This window comes from Brassica napus, chromosome C5, assembly GCF_020379485.1.
Source record: "Brassica napus cultivar Da-Ae chromosome C5, Da-Ae, whole genome shotgun sequence".
Lineage (NCBI taxonomy): Eukaryota > Viridiplantae > Streptophyta > Magnoliopsida > Brassicales > Brassicaceae > Brassica > Brassica napus.
Window position 1 is genome coordinate 44,486,429 of NC_063448.1, and position 26,971 is coordinate 44,513,399.

Consider the following 26,971-nt stretch of genomic DNA (forward strand, 5'->3'; position numbering starts at 1 on the left):
TTTATTGTAGATCGGGTTTAGGAGTTCCCAGTTGTGCGGTTGTTTCTCGCATTATTTTAGGCTACTCCATGCAATATTGGATGCTCCTCTTCTTCCTTAGATTTTAGCTGATGTTAGGAACTGCATCTCTTTGGGTTGGGTCAGAGTTTAGTCGTCTTTGAAGTTGTTTTCCTCGTCGTTGGCTTACCATTGTTACTCCCCTCTCGTCTTGGTTTTCAAGATATGGTTTTTGGTGATCTGACTTCTATAGCTCGAGGACGGCTCCACGATTTGATGATTTCGTTTTGTCTACCCTTCCAGCTATGTTCTTTCATCTCGTTGCAGCTTTCAACCCTGCTTGCGTCTCTGTGACTCTCTCTCTCTTTTGCCATGTTTGCCACTCTAGGTTTGGATAATGTTCTCCTCCGAGTATGCTCTGTAGATTTGGAAGATTGTTTCTGGTCTCAAGTCTGGACTCATGTTTCTCGGGGGTTGGCTTCATTTCTCCCTCACTCATGTTGTTCTCTTCTTCCCTTAGTATAAATGTGTGATATTAGACTCTTGGAGCTTTGGTCCCTTCTATCCAGAATTTTGTGGTTCTTCTCCGGCATAGGCGTCTTGTTTGTGCTTGTTTAGTTTGAGAGATGCTTCTTACCTCTTAGCTGGTGGTTGTGCTTATCGTTTGTTATGTATGTCTCTTTCTGCTTCGTGGTGATTTTGGCCTTCTGTTGATTATTCTTACTCTAACCCGCTTTCTTGGTTCTTTGCATTGGTCCTTGATCACGCTCATTTGTGTTCGAGGGATTGCTTTATCTGAAGATTATATTTCTACATTTTACTGACTTTTGATTGTTCTGGCCAAGATACTCTATGATAAAGTGGGGTAAGTTAGTTTTCGTTCTTGATCGCCTTTGAGCTCTGGACCTTTATTGAGTTAGTGTTTCTTTGGCATTATTTTTCTCTGGGATTATGGTGGTTTTATGTTTAAATTATGTGTTCTGCTTTAGTTTGGTTAATATTAAGATAAATATATAGTTGTAAATGAAATAATAGAAAATAGTAAAAAATAATAAAATAACGAAAGTTTATGTTATTTTTAGCTGCGAATAAATTTAATATTTAAAGTACATTTATATTTTTTACTTGTTTCTTTATTCGTTTTGCTATTTTTTGAACAATAAAGTAGATTAAAATATATTAGCAAAATTCAAATGATGATGTTTAGTGTGAGAATGATTAGATAATGTATAATTAGAAAATAGTGAACCAAATTGCAATAATCTAAAAGAAAAAGGATCTAAAATGTAAAAAGACAAAAAGATGACACGTGGCAGCAAACCCCCCTGCCACTTGTCGGAAGAAGGAAAAAAATCTACTTTATATATAAAGATGTTAATTCATAGTACTTCTCAAATTTAAACTAATATGTTTTTAAGACATAAACAAATACACTAAATATTAACAAATTAAGGTGACCAGTTTTTTGTAAACTTAATTAATCTCATTATCTCTCGGACTCACTCAGACCAGAATAAATTACACCCTCATTTGCTCCAACAACAATAACCTTATGTGAATGAAGTTTTCAAAACCTAAGAACATTTACATGATCAATAAATTCAAATACAAACAAAAACCTTCCAAAAGTATATTTAAACAAAAATATACATCACATTCTGCGCGTAGTGTGGACCGACCCTAGTACAATATATTTAGAAGCATTTATTACAATAATAATGTAAAATTCTTAGTCAATCCCTTGATGTATATCAGTATTGTTCAACTTACTTTTGCATGGCTTGATGACTTGACCTGATGCTACCTACGAATCTCTGTGAGACTCTCGTTGATTTAATTTCCTTTTCTTCTCTGCTAGGTTCTTTTTTTCCTCAGCGAGAATCTTTTTTTCCTCAGCGAGGAGTCTTTTCATCTCGGCAAGTTTCAATTTATCCTCGCGGAGGATCCTTTGCCTTTCGTTGAGAAGAACACGGACTGCAAGATTAATATAAACAAACAGAAAAATCAAGAAATTAACGAGAATCAACTAGATATGTTTGTTCAAATAGAGGTACAAAATAAATGCAGCTCTTTTGATCTTACGCTCATGGAGTTCCTTAAGACGGTCTAGTAATTTTGCTACTTTTTGTGAAACTGATTCGAGTTGTGAGAGTTCTTTCATAAATTCACCTAAATCCTTCATGGGGGTTAGATCTGAAGGCAAGTGTAACATCCCGAGTTGTGATATGTGAAAAGGCTTAAGAGAATTGATTTGACTACCTATGTCACCAAAGTTGACTTACCTTTTCTGGAGCACATCCTGAAAGAACTCTAGAGTTAAGCGTGCTTGAACTGGAGTAGTGGAAGGATGGGTGACCTATCGAGAAGTGATTCGCGATAGCGTGCGAGTGAGGCCAAAGCATGGGAAAAGGTCGGGTGGTGATTGCAGGGTCAGTAAACAATGATTTCGAGCCTTTGGAAAAATTAACGGACCGACCGTCAGACGGGATGGGGCCCACGGGCCGAGAAAGCGGGCGTGGGTGGCCCACTAGCTGTGGGCGGTCGGGGCATTATAAGTGGTATCAGAGCTGGTTAGCCATTTCAGTTCTGACCTGAGAGGCGTCTTGAGACCTATCGTGGAGCGCAACGAGGACATTGCGTTCTTTGAGAGGGGGTGAATTGTAACATCCCGAGTTGTGATATGTGAAAATGCTTAAGAGAATTGATTTGGCTACCTATGTCACCAAAGTTGACTTACCTTTTCTGGAGCACATCCTGAACATATTCGGTGGTGTTTTGGCCTGTTAGTGGACAGCGAGTGTGCACCTCGCTAGGACTGTTCTGTGATCTTTGGGTACTTTAGGTACCGTGTTTGCAACATGTTAGGATTAAATTATATTTATTCGGAGTGCTCTGTCCGGGTCCATGGACTTCGGGTTTAGTATCCCATACCTCACTGAGTGACTTCCCCGTTACTCACCCCTCTCTCTTCCCCATTTCAGGTGAGACTGACGAGTATATGATATTTGGACGGATTGGTGCTACTGAGCTTTTTATTCGGATTTTTATTTGGGCTTTGGGTGAGTGTAATTGGATATATGGACTTTTATTATACGAGATATTGTTGGTTGCCCGCTGTTCTCCGGATTGGAGATGACGGGTGTCACAGCAAGCTTGGGAGAGAAGTAAGCGTTGGCAAGTTTGGGAGAGAAGTAAGCATTCTATTAAGAATGGAAAGAAAATGATCAAAACCAATAAGAGATATTAATCAACTTGGACTCAAAAAAATATTTCATAATGGAAACCCTAATTAAAGCTACCTCTTGTTCAAGTAAGGCGTATAAGGTGAGTGAATTCTTGGACGACAAGGATGACAAGTTAGGTATAAATGCGAACGCAATTGTTTGATGTCGAATGAATAACGCGAATGCACCATCTTGAGAAAGAGATTTGTCTTCTTTTATCTCAGCCAAATAAACCCTGACCTATTTCTTTCTTTCAGTTTATATATAGATAGGTTTTTTTATATAGATAGGTTTAATTGTGTGATAATATTAAATAATATCTTTGCTAACTACTCTACCTAGAAACTAGTCGTATTTTAAATGATTATAGGCGAGATTATCAAATGAAAATTTCCTTGGTAAAATCTAAACAGAGTAAATATTCTTCCAAGAATAATTTACTAAAATATCCGAAGAAAAATCTATAAACGAGAATTTATCGCCAAAACTACTAATTTTTACGGACCCTTTGGCTGATCCGGTTAACTTCGGAAAAAAACACACTTAATGCTACATAAAGGATTGACCATCACATTGCATCATCCGAGTTTGGAGTGCCTTTTGACAAATGCCAGAAGTGGACCGTTTATTGTTCACAATGTTAACCATCTGAGCCGAAGCCCAAACCCAAACTAACTAAATAATGATAATTTAGTTCGCAGGGGGAATCGAACTCAGAACCAACATGAATACATGCTAAGCCCAAAAAAATGACACTAAAGTACTACCACTTGACTTAGAAAAAAAAACTACTCGTGATGAAACTGATGGAAGCCGAATATGTCCACTAGAGAGTTGATTTTAGGTATTAACATATACAAAGAGTCCATTAATTTTCTTTGGAAATACATGTTCAGGCAATACTATAGTTTCTCCCTAATCACTCAACATGGTTCGAATTATTTTGCTTTTATTCATAAGTTTCATCCCCTTAACTTTTACTTACACAAGCAAAGATTATGTAATTTATGGACTAAACCATACGTGTCACACGTGCGTGTCCTTTGGTATCCCACCTTCTCTTTGCTGATGATAACCTTTTCTTCTGTAAGGCGGAGCCCCGTGAATGTGAAGAAGTAATGAAAGTAGTCAGGAAGTATGGTAAAGCATCAGGTCAATGTATCAACTTTGATAAATCGTCCTTACTCTTTGGTAAGCGGATTAATGCAACTAGTAGACAAGAGATTAAAGATGCACTTGTAATACAAAACGAAGGAGGAATGGGGACTTAGGTATCCCGGAAGACATAAGTGTTTTCAAGTGCAAAATTTTTGCATTTCTCAAGGATAAGTTAATGCATAGAGTGAATGGATGGACATGTAGATGGCTATCAAAAGGAGGGAAGGAAGTGTTGGTTAAATCCATTTTGTTTGCTCTTTCGACTTACGTTATGTCTACTTTCCTGCTCCCGTTGGAGATATGTGAAAACCTAGCAAGGGCCATTGCTCAATTCTGGGGGAGTTCAAATCCATTATGAAGAGAAATACACTGGGAGAAATGGGGAAATGTCTGCCTACCAAGAGAGGAGGGTGAGATTGGTTTTCTTTTGATCCATGATTTTAATCTGGCTCTATTGGCGAAACAACTATGGAGGCTTGTTCAATTCCCTGACTCTTTGGTTGCCCGGGTATTGAGGGGAAGATACTATAGACTAAGTTTACCACTAAGAGTAAACTCTGCTAGCAGTCCATCTTATGTGTGGACTAGCATTTCTGTTGCAAGGAAGTTGTTGTTATTGGGAATCTGACAGAAGATACATTCAGGTTATGAAGTCAAGGTGTGGGAGGATCTGTGGATCCCAACGACCCCTGTGAGACCAGCTATTCCTGCGGCGCCAGTTATGCATCCCAATATGAGAGTTAGCGATCTCATTAATCAGGTATCGAACATGCCTCGAGCCGTCCCCAAGGTATGGATGGCTTCAGATATGGACGGCTTCAGATATGTTTTCCGGATTTCAACATCATTCATATTTTAAGAGCGCGCAATCAGATTTGAGACTTTTTAGCTAAGACTACTAGATCTTTCTATAGGGAATTATTTTTTATTGGTTGTTCTATTCTGGCCTGGTTACCCAGACCACCTCAAGTTTGAGTTTTAGAATGACCTTTTGACGTCAAAAAAAAAAAACCCCCAAAATATGTAAATCATATTTTCCAGTGTATAAATAACCATCTAACCAGGTTCATTTCAAGATAGTTATTTCATCAGATAGTTAAAACCCTCTTTTACAGTTCCTGTTCTGGATTTGGGTCTTCATAACTATAGGAACCAAGAATAATCACAATTAATCTACTATAACAATAATAGTTATAATAATAATAATCGTCAGTCTATTGATGTAAATATAAGTAACAAGTTGGATAAGAAACGTGAAAATCTGTTTTTTTGGTCTAAATGTGAAATGTGAAAATCTGTTATCCATTGATGAAGATGATGAGTGTTAATTACGCCGTGTATATATACATTTGAGAAAACCAACTCTATGCCATTGTAAACCATCCAGTAATTTATAATTAATATGTTTAATGATTCTTAAATTAGTGTAAAACAATTTAACTGTACATTAAAACTGCTCCTTCAAGATGGAGATAGATTTTTCCTCAAAAAAAAGAGAGATGGAGATAGATGGTTTTTGCCAGAACATATGCAACGTGATGTTCAGTTTTGACAAACATGATTTTCATAAAACCTTCTTCAAGTTGCTTCCCGCATGACAATAGTTTATTTAAGTGAACCCATAAAAAGACAATAAGTAAGAATTTTGTGGGACGTTATTGTGAGCAATTAAACCTATCTTGATCCTCAGTTTTTGTTTTGGCGTTGAGCCTGCATTAAAAAAAATTGAACAAAGTCATCACTAATCAATATATACTAATCTTTATATCTTTATATATATAATAGGTTTTGCTTCTCTCCCAGGGTGTCCACCTCAGCTGCCCGCACATAAATTCGAGCTCTATGGTGTCAACACGTGTCCTGAAAATACAAAACGCAACACTTCATCGAGGCTTCTTCGCTGCACAGCGTTTCATTTAATCGTTTTTTTATGTTTGTTGGGCTTATTCATTTGCCCGTGTATCTTTTACATTTATATCCCAATGGGCCCGGTGGACCATTATCGATCGTCAACCCTAATTGTTCTTACGGGAGGAATCTAGGATCAGGTTCATCTCTCATTCTCTCTCCTCTTCTGTTCTGCTTCCCCGATCTCTGAAACGGCCGATGGCTTCTGTGATTAATTCCATAAACTCGATCGGCCACGATGGGGTCTCTTAAATGTGTGGTTCACGTCGGCAGGGCGGTGTGTGTTTACGGTATAATAAATATGTCAGTACTTCAGCTCTTTGAATCATCTTTTCTCTCATCTCTTTTAGTACCAGGTAAATTACTCTAATTGAAACGGCCTTTGTATATATATAGGCTTATAGTTTTATAGATTCTATTGAAACGGTCTTTTATATATATATATGTGCTTAGAGAGTTTTATTGATAGATATTGTTTTATCCATATGATTTACTAATAGCGGTTATCTTCTCACAGATGTTATAGAAGTTACTGCAGTAAAAATTATTGGTGAAGCGGCCTTACGACCACTGCCGTTCAGTGTGAAGCGGACTTCGTCGGAAGTGTATGGCGAAGATTATCTTGGAGGAGATGGAGTTGAGATGAGGATGAGAGCTCCTACTTTTCTTTGAAGAAATTGATCGACAACTCAAGACTATTACTCGGTTAGCGCCGGTGCTCATGTCGAAGGAGCTTTCGTGATGTTTGGTATGTTCACCGGCGGCGTTAAAGAAGTTCTATTTTTCGGCACCGTTTGTGACTTATGTGTTATCCCGAGTTTGTAACACGTGTTTAAAGAGGTGGCTTCATTTTGCTAAGCCTTATCAACTTCTGATGGGTTTCTTTTAGGCGTACGTAGTTGGGTTTCAACATCACCATTTGTAATCGAAAAGGCGACAAAAACGTATATCTTCTCACCTTAATGCAGTGCCCGACTATTCTCTCTCAATCTATATGACTATCTCCCAATCTCTCTATATGATTATCTCTCAACCTCTTTCCCTTTAACTCCATCAATGTCTGCTTTTGTAGGAAACCCGTCACTTAATCTAACTAAAAACTGAAAAGATAAGTTTTTAACCTCTCCTCCAATTCTCCAATCAAAAGAAAGCATGTTTTTTTTTCCTCTGTTATGAAAACTGGGTTATTAAATCATCTATGTTTTAACAAGATAGTGGAAGGCTCCTCTCTTTATCTCTCTCTTGAAAGTTGGTCAAACTATTAACTAATTACAAAAAATTCCGTTGTAAAGAAGACAGAATGGTGTTTCAAAACTAAAAAAGACAGAATGAGAAGATGACTCGAGACGCCCATTGGTATACCACCACTAGAACCAATACACATCCAATCTTGGATCTTTTCGATTTTGAAACAAAAAAACTCGCCCAAAAGTTCCTACATACATTAGGAGACAAACACCTGATAATTTTTAAAATGATTCTACCATGGAAATTATTTTATCAAAACCTTAACAGCCTCTTGGATAAAAGAAAAATAATGACCGTTCCAAAGATCTCATGTAATTTTGGTATATCTAAATTCGGGAACTAATGTTTCTTGGTATACCTTACAAGAATGATAAGCAAAACAAGTGTCCAAACGCATGCCCTCTCAACTCTAGAAAATGATTACCTGTCCGATGATGTTTGGGTTTCCTTTTTTCTTTTGTCAACCTCATATGTTTGAGTTTCCAAAAGTAGATTACATGAACATTTTAAAATATTAATCTTACAACAAACAAATGAAAAAAATACAATAGAAAGGAGAGACTACCACAAAATTGTTTACTTACAAAAAGAAAGAAAAAAAAACCTTGAATTAAAGCATAAAGAAAATACATAAAAATTGAGAGTGAAACATGGCAGCATTAAGTTATAGATAATTTATTAAATGTTTGACTCAAGTTTAAGTTAGTTTTTATGAATTACGTGATATTTCGGATTGTGCCTGAAATAAACGATTATTGGGGTATGCATCTATCAGCCTAATCTTTACTTTCTACTGGAGACTCGGACGTTCCAGTTTTAAGATCATCGCCAGCAAAGTGGTTACTCTTAATACCACTACCATAAAATCTCAGAGGGTGCTTTGTTTAGTGACTGTTTTTTGACATATCTTGGTGAACCATAGCATATGTGTATTATCCCATGTATTATGCCATTTACTGACTGTTTTCTATAGATTACATTAATTTATATATTTTTTATTTTGAAAATTTACATGTTCATTCTACTTTAATTATATTGATAAGTAAAATAAAATAAGAGTTTGACAAAAATATGTTAAAACATAAATGATGGATTATTTATCGGCTTTATACATTTATAATAGTTATGATAAAAGTTCACTAGAGACTTCATACACATTGTCTTACCAATACTACGAGGCAAGAGAGATGTGTTAGGCAACATGTATTAATGCCGGTACATTTTGAAGAAAAACATATATTAGCTTTACACTAATCAGTTTGTTATTAGGGTATGAATAAAAAGTTTAAATGCAGCCGACTAAAATATTGTAAAAGATGATTAACCGAAATACGCAGACCCAACTAAATATGTTAATTCATAGTACTTCTCAAATTTAAACTAATATGTTTTTAAGACATAAACAAATACACTAAATATTAACAAATTAAGGTGACCAGTTTTTTGTAAACTTAATTAATCTCACCATCTCTCGGACTCACTCAGACCAGAATAAATTACACCCTCATTTGCTCCAACAACAATAACCTTACGTGAATGAAGTTTTCAAAACCTAAGAACATTTACATGATCAATAAATTCAAATACAAACAAAAACCTTCCAAAAGTATATTTTAAACAAAAATATACATCACATTCTGCGCGTAGTGTGGACCGACCCTAGTACAATATATTTAGAAGCATTTATTACAATAATAATGTAAAATTCTTAGTCAATCCCTTGATGTATATCAGTATTGTTCAACTTACTTTTGCATGGCTTGATGACTTGACCTGATGCTACCTACGAATCTCTGTGAGACTCTCGTTGATTTAATTTCCTTTTCTTCTCTGCTAGGTTCTTTTTTTCCTCAGCGAGAATCTTTTTTTCCTCAGCGAGGAGTCTTTTCATCTCGGCAAGTTTCAATTTATCCTCGCGGAGGATCCTTTGCCTTTCGTCGAGAAGAACATGGACTGCAAGATTAATATAAACAAACAGAAAAATCAAGAAATTAACGAGAATCAAATAGATATGTTTGTTCAAATAGAGGTACAAAATAAATGCAGCTCTTTTGATCTTACGCTCATGGAGTTCCTTAAGACGGTCTAGTAATTTTGCTACTTTTTGTGAAACTGATTCGAGTTGTGAGAGTTCTTTCATAAATTCACCTAAATCCTTCATGGGGGTTAGATCTGAAGGCAAGTGTAACATCCCGAGTTGTGATATGTGAAAAGGCTTAAGAGAATTGATTTGACTACCTATGTCACCAAAGTTGACTTACCTTTTCCGGAGCACATCCTGAAAGAACTCTAGAGTTAAGCGTGCTTGAACTGGAGTAGTGGAAGGATGGGTGACCTATCGAGAAGTGATTCGCGATAGCGTGCGAGTGAGGCCAAAGCATGGGAAAAGGTCGGGTGGTGATTGCAGGGTCAGTAAACAATGATTTCGAGCCTTTGGAAAAATTAACGGACCGACCGTCAGACGGGATGGGGCCCACGGGCCGAGAAAGCAGGCGTGGGTGGCCCATTAGCTGTGGGCGGTCGGGGCATTATAAGTGGTATCAGAGCTGGTTAGCCATTTCAGTTCTGACCTGAGAGGCGTCTTGAGACCTATCGTGGAGCGCAACGAGGACGTTGCGTTCTTTGAGAGGTGGTGAATTGTAACATCCCGAGTTGTGATATGTGAAAATGCTTAAGAGAATTGATTTGGCTACCTATGTCACCAAAGTTGACTTACCTTTTCTGGAGCACATCCTGAACATATTCGGTGGTGTTTTGGCCTGTTAGTGGGCAGCGAGTGTGCACCTCGCTAGGACTGTTCTGTGATCTTTGGGTACTTTAGGTACCGTGTTCGCAGCATGTTAGGATTAAATTATATTTATTCGGAGTCCATGGACTTCGGGTTTAGTATCCCATACCTCACTGAGTGACTTGCCCGTTACTCACCCCTCTCTCTTCCCCATTTCAGGTGAGACTGACGAATATATGATATTTGGACGGATTGGTGCTACTGAGCTTTTTATTCGGATTTTTATTTGGGCTTTGGGTGAGTGTAATTGGATATATGAACTTTTATTATACGAGATATTGTTGGTTGCCCGCTGTTCTCCGGATTGGAGATGACGGGTGTCACAGCAAGCTTGGGAGAGAAGTAAGCGTTGGCAAGTTTGGGAGAGAAGTAAGCATTCTATTAAGAATGGAAAGAAAATGATCAAAACCATTAAGAGATATTAATCAACTTGGACTCAAAAAAAAATTTCATAATGGAAACCCTAATTAAAGCTACCTCTTGTTCAAGTATGGCGTATAAGGTCAGTGAATTCTTGGACGACAAGGATGACAAGTTAGGTATAAATGCGAACGCAATTGTTTGATGTCGAATGAATAACGCGAATGCACCATCTTGAGAAAGAGATTTGTCTTCTTTTATCTCAGCCAAATAAACCCTGACCTATTTCTTTCTTTCAGTTTATATATAGATAGGTTTTTTTATATAGATAGGTTTAATTGTGTGATAATATTAAATAATATCTTTGCTAACTACTCTACCTAGAAACTAGTCGTATTTTAAATAATTATAGGCGAGATTATCAAATGAAAATTTCCTTGGTAAAATCTAAACAGAGTAAATATTCTTCCAAGAATAATTTACTAAAATATCCGAAGAAAAATCTATAAACGAGAATTTATCGCCAAAACTACTAATTTTTACGGACTCTTTGGCTGATCCGGTTAACTTCGGAAAAAAACACACTTAATGCTACATAAAGGATTGACCATCACATTGCATGATCCGAGTTTGGAGTGCCTTTTGACAAATGCCAGAAGTGGACCGTTTATTGTTCACAATGTTAACCATCTGAGCCGAAGCCCAAACCCAAACTAACTAAATAATGATAATTTAGTTCGCAAGGGGAATCGAACTCAGGACCAACATGAATACATGCTAAGCCCAAAAAAATGACACTAAAGTACTACCACTTGACTTAGAAAAAAAAACTACTCGTGATGAAACTGATGGAAGCCGAATATGTCCACTAGAGAGTTGATTTTAGGTATTAACATATACAAAGAGTCCATTAATTTTCTTTGGAAATACATGTTCAGGCAATACTATAGTTTCTCCCTAATCACTCAACATGGTTCGAATTATTTTGCTTTTATTCATAAGTTTCATCCCCTTAACTTTTACTTACACAAGCAAAGATTATGTAATTTATGGACTAAACCATCCAACCTTGGCATATTTTTATGATTTCATAATTTACTAGAGTTTGACCCGCACAAATATTTTTCATTTTATAAATGTATAACTTTGATATAATTATAAAATTTTAAAATAAATGATTTTAAATTTTATTGTTATATAGTGTGTTAACTATAATCTTATTGTTTAGATTTCTTATTCGACATTATTAATTATAGTGATCTGTTTTATACATTTTATTTTGTTATTAATTGTTATTGTACATAATAAATTTTTAAAATTTATTTAGTTATACATTAGAAAGATATTTGTTTAGTATAATTTAATTATACTATACATGTTGGTGTTTAAAAAATACTTTAACATCTATAATATTAATATTTTTTGGATTTTATAAATAAATTCATTCTGTTTAAATAATATAGCCTACTATTTTAGTAAATTTTATACATCGCAATATCTATCATTATTTTAGTAAATTTATTGATATATGATATTTTTCTGATGTAATGATATTAATTTTTCTAATTTCTTGTTATTAAATTAAAATTTTAAAATAATTCATTACTTTTGATTTTTACAATAAAATTTATTTTTGGTGTTACATTTCAAAAAAAATATTAAATTTTAACATTTATTTTTTATCATTAGCAACAACAGGATTTTTTAATAATTAAAATAAACATTAAATTGTAATTAAAATTAAAATTATTTGTCATTAATATATTTTTAAATTTCAAAGTTTTCTAAGAGCATATTTTTTAAATAATATATAAGCATTGAATGATATATGACTATTTAGATAAAAGCATTTTAATAATAAAATAGGTTAATTTACTAATTTAATATAAAATTTTCATAATTAATTCATATAGTACTTTTAGTTTTAATAACATAGACCATAATTATAAAATTTATATAAAAATAGTATAGGATTTTTATAATAAAGTTTTTAATGAATATTATATTATAATAATATTATATTATTAATTACAAAATTAACTAATTCATTGATTTATAAAAAATATCTAAAAAAATTAGTAGGCTTTTGTTAGATTGGTATGTTAAACAAATAGTATGCAATAACATATAAATTAAGAAACTCTTGAACTTCAGATTTGGATGGGTTAATGATGGACACACTACAGGTTTCGAAGAAGACGTATGAGTGTCTTCTTAATGTTTGACGAATTTTTAGATAATCCTTATTTTCATTTTTTTTATTTTTGCGGGAAATTTTTGTGACTTAAATATAAATATTTTTAATATATTCGATGTGATAAAGTATATACTCAAACTTTCTTATTCTTCTTTTACAGCAAAATATATTTAAACTTTATCGATTTAATTGGTTGACTTCATGTTTTATAGGAAGTTTGGTATATTTTTATATTTAAAATTACATTAGATATGTTCTAATTTAATGTATAACCTTAAGTTGTTATCTTTTAATAATAATCTGGAAAGGGTCTAAGATGGACTTTTGAATAGTAGATTTTAGTTATTCAATACAATACTGTAAAATGTCAAATTTTTGATTCATTCAATTTTCAAATAGAAAGAATATATATATATATTTGAATATAATGTAGAATTAAGAGTTTGAGCTGCCCACCTGTGCGGATATTCATTTTGAAATAAATATATAGATATTTCAAAACACAACAAATGGTTCCCCTGGATTATAGCGATTTTCTCGGGAATTGATTGAGCTCCATCGATCTCTTCCAGAAAGCTGCTCTGCACCTTGTTCACGATATTGTAGGCATGACTGATAATGAGTTCGTTCGTGTTCAGCGAACAAGCTTTTACAATTACCTTTTTGTCAACTACTTTACATAATTTGCAATATAATCTTCGCCAATAATAAATCTAAATTATCCAATTCGGTCCAATCTCAATTTGGGTTATTCGGTTCTAATAAAATTCTACTAAATTAGTTTGGTTCCTTGTATTCTCGGTTTAGTTATAATTTAGTTAAAAGATCAATTTAAAAATTACAAAATCAAATCAAAATCATTACGAACAATAAAAAATAACCACACCCAATTACTTAAAAAATGTGTTTGGTTTGATTCTGCATGGTTTGTTTTGTCTTGGTTTGGTTCGGTTTTGTGCTCATTCCTGGTTATAACGACCATAATCTGCGTTTTGAGTCTTATAACTTATTCGAAGCTACCGTGTATGGCTATAGTACACGTTTTTTTTTGATGAAGGTAGATGGTTTTTCCCAGAACATATGCAACGTGATGTTCGAGTTTTGACAAACGTGATTTTCATAAAACCTTCTTCAAGTTTCTTATACATTGACAATAGTTTGTTTAAGTGAAAACATAAAAGACAATAAGTAAGAATTTGGCGGAACGTTATTGTGAGCAACTATAGCTAACCCTACAATGATCCTCAGTTCTCGTTTTGGCGTTGAGCCTGCATTAAACAACATTGAACAAAGTAATCACTAAAATGTATATTAATTTATTTAAGAAACAATTATTATAATAATTCTTAGTCAATCCTTTGATGTAAATCAGTATTGTTCAACTTACTTTTGCATGGCTTTGATGACTTGATCTAATGCTACCTACGCATCTCTGTGAGACTCTCGTTGATTTAATTTCCTTCTCTTCTCTGCTATATTTTTTTTTTTTTCGGCGATAATCTTTTTTTCCTCAGCGATAAGCCTTTTCATCTTGGCAATTCTCAGTTTCTCCTCGTTAAGGATCCTTTTCCTCTTGTCGAGAAGAACACGGACTGCAAGAATTAATATAAACAAAGAGAAAAAAAAAAGCAAAAAAAAAAAAAACTCAAGAAATTGTCGAGAAGGAAATAGAAATATTTGTTCAAATAGAGGTACAAAATACCTGCAGCTATTCTGATCTTACACTCATGTAGTTCCTTAAGACGCTCTACTAATTTTGATACTTTTTCTGAAACTGATTCGAGTTGTGAGAGTTCTTTCATAAATTCACCTATATCCTGCTTGGGGGATAGATCTGAAGGAAAGCTTGGGAGAGGAGTAAGCGTTCTATTAAGAATGGAAAGAAAATGATCAAAACCAACAAAGATAAATTAATCAACTTGGACTCGTTCTTAGTTCACAATGGAAACCCTAATTAAAGCTACCTCTTGTTCAAGTATGGCGTAAAAGGTGAATGGATTCTTGGACGAGGAGGATGACAAGTTAGATACAAATGTGAACGCAATTGTCTGATTTTAAATGAATAACGTGAATGCACCATCTTGAGAAAGAGAGCTGCCTCCCTTCTTCTATCTCAACCAAATAAAACCCTATTTCTTTCTTTCAGTTTATATATAGATATAGGGTTAATTGTTTGATAGTATAAAATAATATCTTTGCTAACCACTCTACCTAGAAATTAGACGTATTTTTAAATTATTATTGGCGACACCGTTTTCGATTATTAGATTATCAAATAAAAATATCTTTCGTAAAATCTAAACAATAAAAAAAAACTACATTCAATTTAGTTATAAAATGCATTTGGTTTGGTTATGCATGGGTTGGTTTGTCTTTTTGGTTCGGTTTAGTGCTCATTCCTGGCTATAACGACCAAAAACCGCATTTTGAGTGTATATATTATTCGGTTCCTTTACTTTCTTTTACACTATAGGTCTTCTTTCAAACGTAAAGTTGGAAATGATCTTGAATATTTTTACAAGTCGACAAAGGGACAGAACTTAGGTTCACCCTAGGGGTGAACCTTTAAATTCACCCTACTCTTTAGCAACAATCAAATTTCCACATAGATTATTAATTAAAAAACATTAAATTAAATAAAAAATAGCTACAAAAAATAAAAATTTTAATTTTAACGACGCTAACGCTTCCACGTAAACCCTAAACCCTAAATCTTAAATTCAAAACCCCATACCCTAAATTCTAAACCCAAATCCAAACCCCTAAACCCAAACCCTATACCCTAAACCCTAAACCCTAATCATAGATCCTAAACCCAAATTATATACCATAAACCCAAAAACTAGACTATAAACCTAAACTCTATACCCTAAACTCAAGTCCTAGACCCTAAACCCAAACCGTAAACCTTAAACCCAAATTATATACCCTAAACCCAAAACTTTAACCATAAGTCCAAACGGTAAATCTTAAACCCAAATCCAAAACCTATACCCTAAATCCAAATCCTAGACCTAAAACCCAAACGGTAAACCCTAAATCCAAACCCCAAACTTAGATGCTATAGGGTTTGGGTTAAGGTTTAGGTTTAGGGTCTAAGACTTGGGTTTAGGGTATAGGGTTTAGGTTTATAGTCTATTTTTTGGGTTTAAAATATATAATTTGGATATAAGGTCTAGGATTAGGGTTTAGGGTATAGGGTTTGGGTTTAGGGTCTAGGATTAGGGTTTAGGGTATAGGGTTTGGGTTTAGGGTCTAGGATTGGGGTATAAGGATATAGGGTTTAGGTTTAGGGTCTAGGATTAGGGCTTAGGATTTAGGATTAGGGTTTAGGGTATAGGGTTTGGGTTTAGGGCTTTGGACTTGGGTTTATAATTTAGGGTATAGGGTTTTGAATTTAAGATTTAGGGCATCTCCCATCAAGGGACATTCCGACGGAAAATGAAATCCTCGGAATATCCTGAGGAATTTCCGAGGAAATTCTGAGGAAACACAAAATTTGGTTTCCTCGGAATTTCCTCGGAATATACCGACGGAATTCCGAGGATATATCAATCCGTCGGAATATTCCGAGGAAATTCCGAGGAAATATGTGTTCCTCGGAAAAAACCGATGAATTCCGAGGAAATATTATAGATGTTGGAGAGCCGTTGGGGGATTTTACAAAATTCCGAGGAAATTCCGACGAACTAGCCGTTGGCGTCGGAATTCCGTCAGAATTTCCTCGGTCTGTCGGCAGGATTTAAACTATAAATACAAGCACTCCTCTTCCTCTTCATTCACTCCATATCTTCATCCTCCCTCTTACTCTATTTACACACGAATTTGATTCATAAAAAATATGTCTTCTTCAAATTATTTTCGTTCTTGGATCGATCGACCTCATTTGGATCCGAACACGAGATTGCTTACGGAAGAATACCAACGACGTATAACCGAATTCATGGGGTTAGTTCACCGACAACCGGAAGCAAAAACAGGTAAGTTAAGATGTCATTGCTCTAATTGTAAAAATAGAAAGGTTATTAAAGAGTGGGATGTTTGGACTCATCTATATTTGAGTGGTTTACACGAAGTTACAAAATTTGGTATCATCATGGGGAAACTGATTATGAACATGGTAGTACTAGCGAACCTCAGCCAGCGGTTAGATTAGAAGAACCAATTAGAACGAATGTAGATTATGGTGTAGGTACTGAGCAGATGGTAAATGATCATTTTAGAGGGGAAGATTTACCCAATGCACAAGCTAGGAGATTTTATAATATGTTGGATGCAGGAAAGCAACCATTGCACGAAGGTTGCAGAGATGGTCATTCAGCTTTATCATCTGCTACAAGATTGATGGGCATTAAAACAGATTATAATTTGGCTGAAGACTGTGTGGATGCGATTGCTGATTTTGTAAAAGGTATTCTACCCGAGGATAATGTAGCTCCTGGTTCATACTGCGAGGTTCAGAAACTCGTAGCTGGTCTTGGTTTATCGTATCAGGTAATAGATGTATGCAGCGACAACTGCATGATTTATTGGAGGGCGGATGAACAGCGGGTTACATGCACATTTTGTGGGAAACCTCGTTATAAAGATACGAGTGGAAGAGTTCCAGTGCCATATAAAAGGATGTGGTATTTGCCTTTGACGGAAAGGTTGCAGAGGTTGTATATGTCTGAACGCACAGCGCAACAAATGAGATGGCATGCGGAGCACTCAACAGATGGTGAGATCAGACATCCTTCAGATGCAAAAGCGTGGAAGCATTTCCAATCAAATTATCCCGACTTTGCGTATGAGAGAAGAAATGTCTACCTTGGATTATGTACTGATGGTTTCAGTCCGTTTGGCAAGAGTGGAAGACATTATTCTCTATGGCCCGTCATTCTTACACCATACAACCTACCCCCAAACTTGTGCTTGCGACGAGAGTTTTTGTTTCTCTCGATTCTCGTTCCCGGACCAGAGCATCCTAAGAGATCACTTGATGTGTTTCTTCAGCCACTAATATATGAGTTGCAACAACTATGGGCTCAAGGTGCTGAAACATACGATATTTCGTGTAAAGAAAACTTTCAAATGGGGCAGTACTAATGTGGACAATAAGTGATTTTCCAGCATATGGTATGTTGTCTGGATGGACAACGCATGGAAGGCTATCATGTCCATATTGTCAAAATAACACTGATGCTTTCCAACTAAAACACGGAAGGAAAACGTGTTGGTTTGATTGTCACAGGAGATTCCTACCACCTGATCATCCATATCGTAGGAGTAGGAATTTGTTTACGAAGAACAAGAGGGTGTTTGACAGTCCACCTCCGGAAATTTGTGGGAAAGATTTGAAGATACAACTAAGAGATTTTGGTGCAGAAAGGACGCCAGACGTCGGTGGACATGAGCGTTTTCCGGTAGATGCTGTTGGAGAACTACATAACTGGCACAAAAAAAATATTTTCTGGGATCTGCCATACTGGGAGGATCATCTGCTAAGGCATAATTTAGATGTCATGCATATTGAGAAGAACTTTTTTGACAATCTCATGAACACGATCCTTAATGTTCAAGGTAAAACAAAGGATAATTTGAAGTCAAGACTGGATTTAGTCGATATATGCGCTCGTTCAGAACTTCATGTTGATGAGAATGGTAGGGCTCCTTTTCCCATATACCGACTTGATGCAGAGGGCAAAGATGCGTTCTTTGATTGGATTTCAAACGATGTGGAATTTCCAGACGGTTACGCATCAAATTTGCGTAACTGTATCGACAGAAAGGAAGGAAAGTTTACTGGCTTGAAAAGCCACGATTGCCATGTAATGATGCAGCGCCTCCTTCCGTTTGCCTTCAAGGAACTATTACCACGAAATGTTCATGAAGCAATTGCAGGGATAAGTGGTTTCTTCCGCGATTTATGCACGAGATCAGTGACTCTTGAAGGTATTGAAAATTTGAAGACTAACATAACCGTGATTCAGTGCAACCTTGAGAAGATATTTCCTCCTTCATTTTTTGATGTTATGGAGCATCTTGTTATTCACCTGGCAAGAGAATTGGAACTTGGTAGTCCTGTGCAGTATAGATGGATGTATCTGTATGAGTGGTATATGTTCCATTTGAAGAAGATGGTGACAAATTTAAGTAGGGTGGAAGGTTCTATAGTCGCAAAGATGATCAATGAAGAAACTTCAAACTTTGCCGAGTACTACTTTCCAGCAGAAGTTCAGACCAAAAACAGAAGACCTGCTCGGCATGATGATAGAGGCGAACAGGCAACATATCCTGTTACGGTTCCAGACATTTTCACAGACGTTGGGCGACTTAGCGGAAAACCAAAGGACCGTCGACTTACTGAGCAGGAGCGCAGTCATTTACAAACATATTTGCTCACCAACTGCGAAGATGTTCTTCAATATGAGAGGTAAATAAATTAGCTTACAAATTTTTATTTTAACAAGTTGAAATTTAAATCTTAATTAATTACATTATTGTCATCATATGTACAGGATTTTCATGGCAGAAAAGCGGTTCGAATATAGATACGCCACAGATGACGAACTAGAAGAAATGAAGCAAAGAGAATTTGCTAGATGGATGTTTATTTATGTGAGTGCTTTAAACAAATTAAAATATCATTTATCACATACTAATTCACATTTATTGATATAACATATATATGTGCTATTAATAGGTGTCTGCTGGTTTGGCCAGAGGTGAAACATTTGACGATTGGATACGCGAGATGGTCGTTGGACCAAACTTTGTTGTGAAGTCATATCCGAGATTTTGTACTCGAGGATATGCATTCACAACTCAGAAGAGGAGACGTTCGAGTACGACTTATGATGCTGGCGTTTGTTCTGCATCAGGAGATGATGTATACTACGGACACATACATGAGATTTTGGAAATCAAGTATTTGGGCATGGTTGGATTGCGCTGTACTGTTTTCTATTGTGATTGGCACGACAACACTCCAGATCGAGGTGTGAGAACAGATGCATTTGGTGTTACATCAGTAAATTCGAGGCGAAAGCTGCAATATTATGATCCTTTCATTCTTGCTTCTCAGGCCGATCAAGTAATTAAATGTTAATTATTCAGAATGATTCATCATCATGTGTATTAATTTATAAATTTTTCTAAATGTTACAGGTTTGTTATATCAAGTACCCCCGGGTAAGGAACAGAGATGATCCATGGGTTACTGTTACAAGACTCAACCCGAAAGGCCGAGTTCAGGGAAGTTCTGAGCTGGAAGACCCACTACAACCAAGCACATCCGGCAACTTAAGTGCAGCAGAAGATTTAGCTGGAGTTGGCCTTGTAGTCGATTTAACCGACTTCGGAGAGGAAGCCGCCGTTCACGTAGAGGATGAACCAGTGATTGGAGAGTTTCACCAAGATCCAGATTCAGATTCATCTAGTGATGATGACTCGAAAACAGAATACCATTGATTTTTTTTTTTTTTTTAAAGAAACACCGAGGAAATTCCGAGGAACACTTGATATAACCTCTTTCCTCGAATATTAGTTATTTGGTTTATCTAGCAAGGCTAAGCTGAATACTAATTAAAAACTACTCAAAATACAACCAAATAAAACGAAGAAACCATGAAAAAGATATAGGAACTCGTAATTAAGAAAAAAAATAAAATAAAAAACTAAGTTCAAAACTAAGTTCAAAATTAACCGAAAAAAAAAGCATAGCTCCTACTCCTCTTCTCCTGCTCCAGATGTTCCTGCATCTTTGGCTCTCTTAGACCTCTTTCTTACCCTGTGTGTACCACTCGAACCCGAACCAGAGCTGGATGGAGAGTTGTCCCGATGAACAACATCATCCTTTTGGCAACGACACGGCCTGATACGTGAAATGGCAGCCCAGATCTTGTGTAGCATGTCGTTGTTTGTCTTTATGCTCTGATCTCTCCAATGTTGTTGCTGGCGCGAAGTGGCGTTCGGTGGAAGCTCTTGCAACTTGTACTTTCTGGAGTCTGATGGGAGTAGCTGATGGGGTTGTGAATCATCTGGAATGGCTTGTGCAGCCTCATCTTCTCCTTCTTCATCATCCACGGCCTTGCCTTTGGTCTGATATTTTGGCGTGAAGAAGGATGGCTTGTCTACTAGTGCGGTAGCAGGGGGTAGGAACTCAACTGCAGCCTCTGAAAGTAGAGCAGTCAGGCCGATCTGAGGCAGGTGGTAGTAGAGTGTTTTCTTCGCTCGGTCCTGGAATACGTAGACGTAAGGACCATCCCGATGGATCCTCGAGTGGGGACCAGCTATGAACTCCTTACTTACTAGATTTTTGACATCCAGGTAGTTCCAAGCAATGTTGTTTGATCTGTCCAGTGCTACCTGATGGTTCTCGCAGTCTACACCCACATGTGTATGGATCCGAGTAATCACTGCACCAAATCCACATGCACTGCTCTTGGATTTGGTTACTTTCCCCTTGTATCCTGCTAAGTTTGCGGCCAGCACCGCTTCCATGTTGAAGACAGTAGCAGGTGGGAATGTAGAGTTTCCAAATGCCGGTAGCAAATGCCTCACACCTTGGTACATGAGGCACAACTCCCATTGCGTGACTGATGCGGCTGTGGTTGTCCCGTATAGCAATGAGCCAATGAGGCGTGTGGCATATCTCAGTACTGGGCTCCGGATAAGTGACTCCTTTGCCTGAGAAGATCTATAAACCCCTGTGCCAATCGTTTCCCAGAAGTTCAACAGCTCTGAAGTCCAATAAAGACCAGATGTCCTCTCCCCTGCACTCAATCCAAATAATCCGCAGAGGTCTGTGAAAGATACCTCAAAGTATTTTTTCTGCACTACGAATGCCAGAAAACCTTCCTGATGGCTATCATCGGGATGGCTGACGTATGCGGATGCTATGAACTGGCGTACCAACTCCGGATAAGTGGGTTCGTTGAGGTTGCATAGTTGGCCTAGACCCATGTTCTTGAACAGCCCTTCAATGTCTGATTTGATTCCTAATATTGTCATCGTCTCAGGACATGCTAGTTGTGTAGCCGGAACGGCTACCTTCTTCATGTTGTTGTAGTGGGTGGTATCAGACTTATCCCACTTGTTTGGCCTTTGCTTCTCTCGCTGAGACGAACCCTCTTCTTGTGTGTTCTTCTTTGCTGATGTTTTCTGGCGGTTCATTCTCTACAAAATAGAATCTTTGAAACAAGTGAGTATGCAGTATATGTTTTGATAAAAAACAAGCGAGTTGTGATAAAAGAAAATCCAAATTGAAAAAAATTCTCAATCCCTAAATCATCTCAAATCCTGTTCCAAACTCGTTGATCACAGACAATTGTGTTCTATTCCATGTTTAAACATCTGTTTCATACATATTTGATCAAGGAATCAACACGGAAATAAGAAATTCACAAAACCCAAAAAAATTGCTCAAGAACACAATTTGAGAATGTGGAGATTCGCGGAGTATACCTGTCTTAGGGTGAAAACGAGTGTAGGAATCAGGTAGAGCTCGAAAAATCAAGGGGAATAGAGCCCAAAATTGTTCAAATCGGATGATTATAGAGAGAGAAAAGGGGGGGGGGTCGAATTATAGGGGAAATCGGAGGGGATGAGAGTTCTGAGGTTTAGATCCAAAAAGTTCGGGTTTTGCCCTATAATTCTGTTCGCACACGCATCGATCGATGCGTTTTTCTACAAAAACGCATCGATCGATCCATTTATAAAAAAGCGTACAAGATTTTCCGAGGATATTCCGAGGAACGCTTCAGATTTTGTTCGATCGATCGATGGTATAATCTAATCGATCGATTACATTCTTACGGCTTTCGTCCATCTGGTGATCGATCGATGCGTTTTTTTACACAAACGCATCGATCGATCCGTTTATAAAAAAACGTACAAGATTTTCCGAGGATATTCCGAGGAAGGCTTCAGATTTTGTTCGATCGATCGATGGTATAATCCAATCGATCGATCACATTCTTATGGCTTTCGTCCATCTGGTGATCGATCGATGCGTTTTTCTACAAAAACGCATCGATAGATCCATTTATAAAAAAACGTACAAGATTTTCCGAGGATATTCCGAGGAACGCTTCAGATTTTGTTCGATCGATCGATGGTATAATCTAATCGATCGATCACATTCTTACGGCTTTCGTCCATCTGGTGATCGATCGATGCGTTTTTTTACACAAACGCATCGATCGATCCGTTTATAAAAAAACGTACAAGATTGAAACCCCAAACACTAGTTCCTCGGAATTTCCTCGGAATATTCCGACGGAATTACGAGGAAGAACAGGTTTTCCTCGGAATTCCCTCGGAATAGTCCGAGGAAATTCTGAGGAAATAGGGGTTTTAAACCGAAAACAACGTTTTGCAGTTTGAATAACACCTATATAACCCTTATTAAGTGTCTTACGTTAATTATGAAGTCTAAAATTTGTTCCTTACCCCTTAATTAACAATTTTCCAATTGTATGAACGAAATCCCACAACATAAGAGAAACACTTATACGTTTTAATGAACGGTATAGGGAATACTTTCAATTAGTTTTGAAATTTGTTATTTCATGGTTTATGCTAATCTATACAAAGAATCCTCAATGGTATACATTACAATTGTATAAGAAATGAAATACGGCAAAAAAAATTGATGTTTTGAAACCCCAAACACTAGTTCCTCGGTATTTCCTCGGAATATTCCGAGGAAATTCCGACGGATATTTTACTATCCGTCGGAATGTCCTCGGAATATTTTCATTTTACCGGGCAAATATTTCGCGAAAATTGAAATTAGAATTCCGACGGAATTCCGACGGATAATATCCGTCGGACCCTAGGTTTTATAACCACGAGCCACTTCTTCTTCCCCATTTCTTTCTTCTTCCTCTGCGCGACTCCTCTCTTTTTTCTCCGGCGATTTCCCCCTGAAATTCGACGATATCTCCGGCGATCTCCCCCTTTTCTTACACAAATCATGTAAGGACCCTATCCCACTCTCTTAGGTTCTATTTGTTAGGTTTTTGTGTAGTTTTGATAGATTTTTGTTAGGGTGATTGGTTAGATTGGTTAGGACTGTGATTTTTGGTTGTATAATAGGTTTAGAATTGTGATTTGGTTGAATTGATTTATAATTTTTTTTATGATTATTTTATTTTTTTTGTATTTATAAAATCAATTTTTGTATAGAAAATCGATTTTTGTATTTTACAAAATGATTTTTCTATATAAATTCGATTTTTTGGATTTTACAAAATCTTTTTTGTATATAAATTCGAATTTTTGGATTTTACAAAGTCTTTTTTGTATATAAATATTTTTAATATATATATATATATATATATATATTATTAAAACTATTTTTTGTAATTATTAAACTATTTTTATTTATTAAAACTATTTTTTGTTTATTATAACTATTTTTATATATTTATTAAACATTTTTAATATCTATAAAAAAATTTTGGGATTAAAAACTATTATTTGGGATTTTTTTTTTATAAAAAAAAATTAATTTATATATTTCTATATTTATTAAATATATTTTTTTTAATTTACGGGTCTCATGATGATCAGACTCGGCCTCGACAGCGTCGTGGTCGTGGTGGTACGGGGAGCTAGTCTCGGGATTCCAGCCATTTTCAGGATTCCCCTTCGCCCCACAGCTCCAACCATACATCTCCCTCTGCTGCACCCGCTCCTGCTCCTCTCGCTCCTGCTGCTGCATACGCTCCTCCTCCTCCGGGTCCTCCGGGAGTGATGAGTGTTGCGGAGTTGGTTCAACAGCCCGGTCGTGACCATCTTCCGTATCTCACTCCGTATCCACGTGGACGGGGTCAAACATGGTAATTAAACATTTTTTTTCTTTAAATTTGGATTCATTATTAACCGTTTGTTCTTTTTATTAGGTTCAATCGATCTGGGAACGGGATCAGCGCATGGATCAACCGTATGATGTACTCGGCCCTCGACAAGGGACATCCGACTTTCACCCACTTCCCTACCGACAAGCAGGTTCTGTGGTTTCGTCAGTTTGCGGTAAGTATTCTAATTTTTTACTTATATTTTTAATCTTTAATATAAATTTTCTACTAATTGTGTTTTTTTTTCAGCAAGAGTTCAACTGGAATTCCGATGAGACGCTCTTTATCTATCACCACTTCGTCCATAAAGTTATGGACAACTATGGGAAGCAGATCCACGAGTGGAAGAAGAAGTAGGAAATCAATAAGGTTCGATTTAATTTATTAAACAATTTTTTAATTTATTAAACTATTTTTAAATTTAATAAACTATTTTCTTTTTTTTTATTAAAAGGTCCCAAAGTCGATGAACGACACGGTCTGGAGGAGTTGTGTGCGCATTGGGATAAGGAAGAGACGAAAGAAACTTCTTCCACCAACTCCACCAACCGCAGGAGCGACCGTAAAGGGAAGGGCATCTACAAGCATAACTTGGGTGCTCAATCTATTGCCACTCTGGGAGATCGCATGGTAAGTTCAAACGTTTTTTCTTCAATTATTTGAGTTTCAGAATTTTAATTTACCGTGCATTTCTTCTATTTTCTAATGTTTCTTTAATTTATGTTTTTTTTCAAGGCGGAAGAAAATGATGGCGAGCCGGTTGATGATCTCGCCCTAATGAGGAGGGCGTATACCAACAAGAAGACCAGCCAGATTGATGACGGTCTTGTGAGGGACGTGGTCGACCTGGTCCAAACTCAGGTGGTAGACGAAGTGTCTCAGCTTCAAACCGAGGATGACGCTTCGACGGCTTCGACCAACTTGTCCCGGTTTCGAATCAACGAAATCGTTGAATCCGTAAGTTCTTTTTTTTTTAAAGTTCAATTCATTTATTTCTTGATTTTTATTTTATCATCAATTTACATTATTTAAATTTAGCTATTTATATTTCAGTCGGTTCCAAAGAAGAAGGGACGTTTGGTCGGTTTGGGTCGTCGCTCCTGGTCGGCTGCTCCTTCTTCTGCACCACCGCCATATGTTGATCCAGAAGTTCTTACGGCTCAGCTAAAGGACAAGGATGATCGGATATCTGCGTTGGAGACCCAGATGGCAGCTCAACAGGCGGGCTATGAGACACAGAAGAGGCTGAACGAGCAGATGATGGAGATGATGAAGAGGATGTACCCGAATGAGGTGTTCCCGAACATTCAAGACCCGTAGTTTTTTTTTTTTTTTACCAAAAACTCGAAATGTTTTATTTTTATTTGTAGAACTTTGAATTATCTAATATGTTTTCAGTTTTAATTTTAATTTTATATTTTCGAAATTAAATTCCACAAATTTTAATTTAAAAAAAAAAAAAATTTAAAAAATATTTTTTTCGAAAATCCGAGGAAAAGAACCCTCGGAAATTTCCGACGACCTTTTCCTCGGAATTTTAAAAAATAATCCGAGGGAATATTCCTCGGAATTTTCCGAGGGACCACTTTCCTCGGAATTTTAAAAAATAATCCGAGGGCCACGTTCCTCGGAAATTCCCGATGCAAATTCCGAGGAAGATTTCGTCGGAACTTCCGAGGATTGGACCATCGGAAAGTTCCTCGGAATATACCGATGAAGTCCTCCCTCGGTATATTCCGAGGAACTTTCCGACGATCTAGTGGTCCGCGGAGTTTCCTCGGAAATTCAGTTCCTCGGAATTCCGTCGGAAATTTCCGAGGGATTTCCGAGGAAAAGTGAATTTCCGAGGAGTTATTTCCGACGACTTTTTTCGTCGGTATGTCATCGGAATAACCTTATTCCGACGACATACCGACGATTTTTTCCCTCAGTATGCCGCTGTTTTCTTGTAGTGGTTCCAGTTTTAAGATCATCGCCAGCAAAGTGGTTACTCTTAATACCACTACCATAAAATCTCAGAGGGTGCTTTGTTTAGTGACTGTTTTTTGACATATCTTGGTGAACCATAGCATATGTGTATTATCCCATGTATTATGCCATTTACTGACTGTTTTCTATAGATTACATTAATTTATATATTTTTTATTTTGAAAATTTACATGTTCATTCTACTTTAATTATATTGATAAGTAAAATAAAATAAGAGTTTGACAAAAATATGTTAAAACATAAATGATGGATTATT

General features: G+C 36.4%; 1 protein-coding gene and 1 long non-coding RNA gene across 3 annotated transcripts; one reads left to right on the plus strand and one right to left on the minus strand.

Moving 5' to 3' along the window:
* Nucleotides 1-2,488: 2,488 nt before the first annotated feature.
* LOC111211136 lies at nt 2,489-7,273 on the plus strand. Its single transcript, XR_002662298.2, has 2 exons — nt 2,489-6,643; nt 6,805-7,273. It is a non-coding gene; the product is annotated as an uncharacterized LOC111211136 (long non-coding RNA).
* A 6,078-nt stretch (nt 7,274-13,351) lies between these two features.
* On the minus strand, nt 13,352-15,604 carry LOC106405497. 2 transcript variants are annotated; one of them, XR_007324052.1, is made up of 4 exons: nt 14,845-15,604; nt 14,583-14,746; nt 14,268-14,472; nt 13,352-14,148 (listed from the first exon to the last, which is right to left on the minus strand). XR_007324052.1 is itself a non-coding variant. In XM_048758775.1 (3 exons), exons 1-3 carry the CDS (start codon nt 14,958-14,960, stop codon nt 14,303-14,305), a joined length of 450 nt encoding a protein of 149 aa, XP_048614732.1. In that variant the 5' UTR covers nt 14,961-15,604; the 3' UTR covers nt 14,175-14,302. The 2 variants fall into 2 exon arrangements, 1 of the variants encoding a protein (XP_048614732.1); XM_048758775.1 differs by lacking the exon at nt 13,352-14,148 and having other exon boundaries at nt 14,175-14,472.
* Between the last annotated feature and the right edge of the window lie 11,367 nt (nt 15,605-26,971).